Source organism: Solanum stenotomum, chromosome 11 (genome assembly GCF_019186545.1).
Source record: "Solanum stenotomum isolate F172 chromosome 11, ASM1918654v1, whole genome shotgun sequence".
Taxonomy (NCBI): Eukaryota; Viridiplantae; Streptophyta; class Magnoliopsida; order Solanales; family Solanaceae; genus Solanum; species Solanum stenotomum.
In genome coordinates this window covers 48,906,014-48,913,167 of record NC_064292.1, presented here as the reverse complement: position 1 = coordinate 48,913,167, position 7,154 = coordinate 48,906,014, and the positions used below count along the sequence as shown (strand labels likewise).

General features: G+C 35.5%; 1 protein-coding gene across 1 annotated transcript; it reads right to left on the bottom strand.

The window, feature by feature from the left end:
• Positions 1-213: 213 nt before the first annotated feature.
• LOC125844024 (calcium-dependent protein kinase 1-like) lies at positions 214-6,871 on the bottom strand. The gene is made up of 7 exons (XM_049523252.1): positions 5,502-6,871; positions 4,179-4,322; positions 2,450-2,602; positions 2,047-2,162; positions 1,786-1,953; positions 818-1,042; positions 214-638 (listed from the first exon to the last, which is right to left on the bottom strand). Exons 1-7 carry the CDS (start codon positions 6,304-6,306, stop codon positions 513-515), a joined length of 1,737 nt encoding a protein of 578 aa, XP_049379209.1. The 5' UTR covers positions 6,307-6,871; the 3' UTR covers positions 214-512.
• Between the last annotated feature and the right edge of the window lie 283 nt (positions 6,872-7,154).

Genomic DNA, 7,154 nt, shown 5'->3' with positions numbered 1-7,154 from the left:
TTACTCTAATATGATCAACCAACAAAGTCACGAGTCAAATTCCCAAAAGTTTCTTGTTCAATCCCGAACCCTATACTTTTTTGTAGATTTATTCTTCAAATTACTGATGTATGACATTATGTAACAAGGAATTCAACACAATATATCCAAATATTGTATTCATCAAAGTAATACACTATGATACAATATAAATAAGATAATATTATGAAATAATATTGGTAAAATAAGCTTTCAATTAACAGCATGATTAGAAACTGCAGTATAATATTGTTACATCCATGTTATACAATTACTCAACAGGATAACTGAAAACTAAAGGGAAAAATTGTGCAAATTTGGAATGAACTGAAAATTGCACTGGAAAACAGCAATGCTGTTTAGCAAGACTAGTTTAAATGCTATACACTCTTAAAAACACAAATATTCCAGAAGGAAATGAAGAAACTAATAGACAAACAGTATCTCTCGTACCAAACGACCTCTAAGAAACAAAAAAATCACTCTTCAAAGACCTATAGTTTTAGTGCTTCTCTGAATCCAATGCTGAAACTTTGCTCTAGACCTTTCTTGCCACCACCAAGCACTGGATTTCCCTTTTGCATCATAGCAACAAACTCATTGTAATCAATGCGACCGTCCTGAAAAAATAAGAAATTTTTCCATGACTGAGACTACAATACAAGCAACACATGTTGGGTATCCTCCATGTTCGAGTGAAATACGTTTTTAGTTCTTTGACAAATGTTAACTACTACAAGGATCAAGACATCATTCTGAGTAGGTCCAATGAAGTGAAAGCTAAGAAAACAGAACTTACATTGTCCTGGTCAGCTTCTCTGATCATTTCTTCCATGCGAACATCTCCAATGCCAAATTCTTCACAAGCATGTTGAAGCTCGTCTGCAGTGATGTAGCCGCTTCCATCTTTATCAAAGTAAGAGAAAGCAGCAAAAAGATGATCGTCTCGTTCAATTTTGTTAAGATGTAATGTCGCAGCTATAAATTCACCATAATCAATTGTTCCACTGTTATCAACATCAGCCTGCAATTTCAGAGAATGCAAGGAGTTACTCGAGTACGCCATCATCTTTGCTGTTGGTTGAATGAAAGATCTAACAATGGCATGAAGCTAAAACCAATCTAAGCTTTTGATCACAAGCTGATGATAGAGTTAAAAATATAAATCATTACAGCAATGAGAAGGATAAAATACCGAACAATGAATAGATCACAAGTTCTCCCACTGGCAAAAATTTTGATTGCATCATTCTATTTTTTTTCTTCTGAACACCAACAACACCGATCCATTTTCTTTTCCCAATCAAAGTCATATTCAAGAAGGGATAATAATTAACTTCCACAAAAATAATTCAATTTATAAAATTCTTTGCTTGACATAGACTTAATATCTTTCAAGTTCCACTTAAAACAACTACTAGTGACACATTGTCAATTTGCATGGAAGTGGAAGACGGAGGTTAATAAGAAAGAAAAGAAATCAAGAGAACTATGATATATATCAGTTGGATTAATACAACATTACCATAAAAAAAAAGATTATTTTATGGTAAGTTTACATATGTTCAGATAAGCAATTTCAGTACTTTGAACAACGAACACTAGTGTGAAAGAGTGAAATAACTGTCTACATTCTTCCATCTCAGACGTACTGCTCGAAAATCATAGATTTTAAAAAAATGAATCAACGACTAATACCATCTCAGACATATTGCTCGAAAATCATCGATTTAAAAAAAATGCATCAAGGACTAATATGATACTTACTGCTTGCATAAGATCATAGATCTCAGACTCCTTCAGATTAGAGCCAAATCTTTTTAATCCATCTTTGAGCTCCTCAAAAGTTATTTGACCACTATTATCTGTGTCTATCATCCTGAACATTTCTTTAAGACCAGCAATTTCTTCTTCAGATAGGCTTTCAGCAATGACCTGTAGCACGTACAACGTAATATTTAGCAGACTAGTTTCAACCTGAATAGATTTTTTTTGGTCAATAGTAATCTTGCACATTGATAGACTCACTCTCAAAGCCATTTTCTTGAGCTTGTTCATTGCAGAAAATTGCTTCATTCTACTGAGAACTGCAGAATCCAGAGGCTTATCAGGAGCCACACCATCAACTTGAACCCAAGGATGGCCTACAAAAGTTTCAATATCACCCTCAGTGACTATCAAAGTTTTTCATTTCGAACGAAAAGTATGGTTTCATTAACAGGATTCCAAATAATCAGAACCAACAACAAACTCAATGTAATCCCACAAGTGGTGTCTGGGGAGGTAGCGTGTACGCAGACCTTGCCCCTACCTTGAGAAGATGATAATATTTCCAAGAACCAAATGTTATTGAATTCACCCCATCAGCTCAGTTGTTATTTACAAATTAAAATCCAGAAATCAGAAAAAGACAAACTGTTAAACTACTTACATAAAACTTCATGTGCAGTTAAACGTTTTCTTGGATCTCGAATAAGCATTCTCCTCATCAAGTCTTTGGCATCTTCTGAAATACTTGGCCATGGGTCTGACGTGAAGTCAAGATCACCGTGCAGGACTTGTTCAAATATTCCTTGCTCATTTTCTGTATGATAGAAAAAATTAGTTCCGGAAAACGATACAAAAAGATGATATGTGGTTAGAAGGGCAGTATTTGATTCCAGAAAACCTTTCCATGTTCCTCTCCATGAACATAATTATAACTCAATTTTCCCTTATGTGCAGTAGTTGACCGACTTTCTTTGAACATAGAGAGAACAGGCACACATGTAAGGAATCTGCCGGAATCATCCATAGTCATGTACCAAGTTTGACCAACTATTTATACAGTACAACACGGTATTTTCTCCTTACAAACATGAATCAAGTAAAAAGAAAAGGTCTTTTTCATCTTTTCTTGTTTAAACCAGCCATTACATCAGTCATCTTTCTATTACCATCCACTTCTCTACCGATGGATTAACCAAAAGACCATTTCAACCTCCATTTGGCCATCACACCATCCATCCTAGCCTTGTAAAATTTTCCAATGCCCCTTTCCATACATGCACTATTATTTCAACAAACTGAGAATCTCTGAATCATTTCTTCGTTCATTCTTGCACTCCTTAAATCTTGACATTAATTAACTTTAAGTACCAGAACACAATCAGAACCTACGTTGCACGAACTCAGGTGCCGATCTAGAGGTCAATTCATCATCACATAATTTTAGCATTTGGAGAGTATGAATGCAGGTGGTGGGAGCCATCCACTAAATGTATAGTATGGCATGTATAAGTATTGATTTCGAGTAATTAGAGTTATTGAACTAAAATTCATAACATTTAATTCTTTATAAACGCCAAAATTTTGTTCATAAGATATTTCGTGTAATAGCAAAGTATATATTTATCAAACCAAATACCCAATTAATCAATATTTCTTGTTCATAGATGTAGTCAAAGCAACCCAAGCCCAGTAGACCAAATTAAGCATGGACCCAAACCCACATCCAAATCTTGTCGGATAAATCCAGGTGCGACAGGGATTTTGAAGCGTCCGAGCAACACAGATTCGAATCCAATTCCAAAACGATTCAGAAGGAGATATTAAGTGAAGTAATAACATTGCCTATTTAAGAATCTAATGAATTAATTACTGAAGAAAGAATATTCAAATTGGATTTACATTGATTTTGTCATCCTTGAGAAGAAAAAACCACTGACTTCCTTTCAGAAAAAAAAAAAACTTTTGAAATTTCTGGTCTAAAACAAATTTTAGACATTTGTGTGGCTATAAGTCATTTCAATAAGGGTAAAAGAGAAACTTTTTTAAAGTTAAATTCTTTCTTTTATAGAAAGGTGACATTTTTTTGAGACGTACTTGAAAGAACGTGTGCCAAACAATTTGGGACAGAGGGAGTAATAGTGAAAAAGTGAAAGAAATGTCAGATAGAGGTGCTGCAATGTCTATATACCAAAATAAGTCAATCTCAGCAAACATGAACAACAAGACATCAATTCTTCTGATAACAAATGCACATTTAGGTTTCTCAAAATGTAAATAAAAGTGGAAAAGTAGAGAACTTTTAGTGAACTAAATGTAGAAGAGCCAAATAATGGAGCGAAAGCCGAAAAGTATCCAATAAATGCCAATTCTGATGACTCGGAAATGCTTACCAGCCCAGAAAGGAGGTACTCCACTTAACAAGATGTAGATAATTACACCAGCACTCCAGACATCAGCTTCAGGACCATAACGTTTTCGGAGAACTTCTGGTGCAACATAATACGGACTGCCAACAACATCAGTAAATTTGTCGCCTGAAAAGAGAAAAATATCAATTAATAAGCAGTTTGGAAAAGAATAAATATGGTCAACATAGAATAAAGAAAAAAGAAAATGTTAAAATGGATCAAATAGTTGTCCAGTAAGCTTTATTAAGATGCCAAAGAGTTCACATAATCCGAATCACAGTGACTAAAAAGATAAGTAGTTTATGCATATAATTCAAGTTAACAGACTGCTAGTATGATTACGTGTAGAACCTGATTAAAATTCCAATATCAATTTTTTTTTTGATTTGCACCGGGTGTCCGAGTCTCTTTGAGCCCCGACTAATCCCGGGGGTGCACAGGCCCTCGGCAAGGAGTTTCCCGCAAGTGCACCACGGTTAATTCAGGTTTTACCCAGTCCGATGGCCCTCAGAAATTGTTTGCACCCAGTGGGTTTCGAACTTGAGACCTTGAAATTCCAATATCATTATGAGTCAGCATTAGTGAAACAACATCTTGAAGGCACCCCAACCGAAACCCTTGACAACTTCAAATTGTTCATAGTGTAGAAAGATCAACGTACACAAAGAGGCACTTTAACAGAAAAAGACGATGTCAATCTATTCTATCAATGCGTCCTATGAAGGAAAAGGGTTGGATCTACCAAATGGGGGGTCTCAGCTTCGAAACCCCCTGCATGATTTTTCGGTCGAGCTGGTCGCATGAGGCTTGCCTATTGTTGTTTACCTCTCTTGTGTGGTTTGAGGGCTATGGAGTTGGGTTTGCCTTGTATGCACCTGAAAGGTAGTGGCTGCGGTTTACCTTGTCAACAAAAAAAATGAAGGAAAAGGGTTGGAGTAGAGGAAGGTGGGCCATAGGAGAATTGGTTCCTTAAAACCATTGTTATTGGTTCACTTTTTGTACTTCACTAAAAGAAACAACAGTAACAAATACAACTACTAATACTACTAGTACTCATCAGTCCAAAGCAAGTTGGAGTTGGCTACATGAATCCTCACTCCTCATGTTACTCCATTTAAACTCATCTTATGCTACTTCACCGAAAGAAACACAATTTATATCCTATTTTACCAGAAATATCATGACGAACACATTTAATTTTCATGCTTACTCTTTCTAATGGATTCCGAGCTAATTGTGTACCCACTAATTGACAGTGTCTCAAAGCAGTTTAAAAGAAAGGAAGTACATATCATACAAAACTACCTGGTTTGAAGAATATTGATAACCCAAAGTCAATTGTTTTGAGAAGTGATTCCTCCTTCTGATCAACAAAAAGAAAATTCTCAGGCTTAAGATCACGATGCATGACACCAAGAGAATGACAAGCTTCTACAACTCCAACAATAGTCCGGGTAAGCTCAGCTGCTTTTCTTTCTGTATAGTGCCCTCGTTGAATAATCCTATCGAAAAGCTCACCCCCGGCACAATACTCCATAACAAGGTGAACAGCTACAGCATCCTCATAAGCCCCTTTTATCGATATAACATGAGGATGTCCTGCCAAGTGGTGCATTATCTGGACTTCCCTTCTAACATCTTCCACATCATCATCTGTTAACAACTTCCTCTTAGCAATCGATTTGCAAGCATATCGTTTCCCCGTTGCTTTTTCAGTACAAAGAAATGTAGTTCCAAATTGACCTTGTCCTAATTTCTTTCCTATACTAAAAAACTCCTTTAAATTCCCAGTTTTCTTCTGTAACACAGAATCAGTCCTAAGTCCAGCACTAGACACCCTCTTCATTTCAGCCGGTTTTTTGGGCTTTTTCGGTTTTTCTTCCTCTTTCTCTTCTAACTTAGGCATTGTCATCTGTTCTGGTGGCTTATCTTGAACTGGCAAAGGTGATTCAGTTTCTTTAGCAGAAGTTGGTGTTTCTACTCTAACACTTTCACTATTAGTGACAGTGGAAGCAGTATCATCCGGCGACCGGGATCGCCACATTGCAGCTGACATTGATTGAAAGATTCCATTTTTAGAAATATTTGGTCCTACACAAGTGTTCCCCATTTTGTTCCTCTATTAACCCCCCTAAATCCTTCCTTCCAACATCAAAATCTTTCTTTTCACAAATAAAAATAAGATCTTGATACTTCAATCAAACAATCAACTACCAAAAACAAGTCAACAAGCATTCAAATCCAAGAATTGTTCAACCCCACCAAATCAAGATTCAAAATAAACAATATCACAAGTATATAGGCTTTGCTAACACAACAGAATCAATGAATCAGAAACAAACATAAACATAACAAGTGATTACAAATTACTAGCAAACAATGAAAAAACTAATGAACCCAAGAAGGGAAACTACTGCTATGCCATGAGAAGGTCAAAGAAGAACAAAAAAAGGGAAAAAGTTGAGATCTTGATTAGAAGAACAAAGTGACAACTACCAAAACTTCAAGAATGTGAGAATTGGTCTCTAAATATTTGACAAAATAGTATATTTTACATGCATTTTGGCCGTAAATTTTGGGGAGAAATTGCTATATATATGTGAGTGCACATGTAAACGATAAAATTCAGACAAGATCGCCAAGAAAAACGCGTCTTGGTCGGATTATAGTCCAAATAAGCCTAAGGTTTTTACTAGAACTCTCATTTTTTTAAGCCTTTGGTATTTGGGTGTATTTTTGTCATTTATGGCATGACTTTTACACAAAGGGTATAAGAGTTATTTTCGTTCTTGAACTATTTACGGTTATAAAAACACTTATTAATTTGATTAATTGAACTTAAATACACTTTTGATCTTGCAATATGAATGAAATACATTCTAAGTTCTCACTAAATTTAGAGGTGTTTTCAACACTTTTTTTGGATTTTTATTAAGAGTTCTATGTTCCTACAAGAGT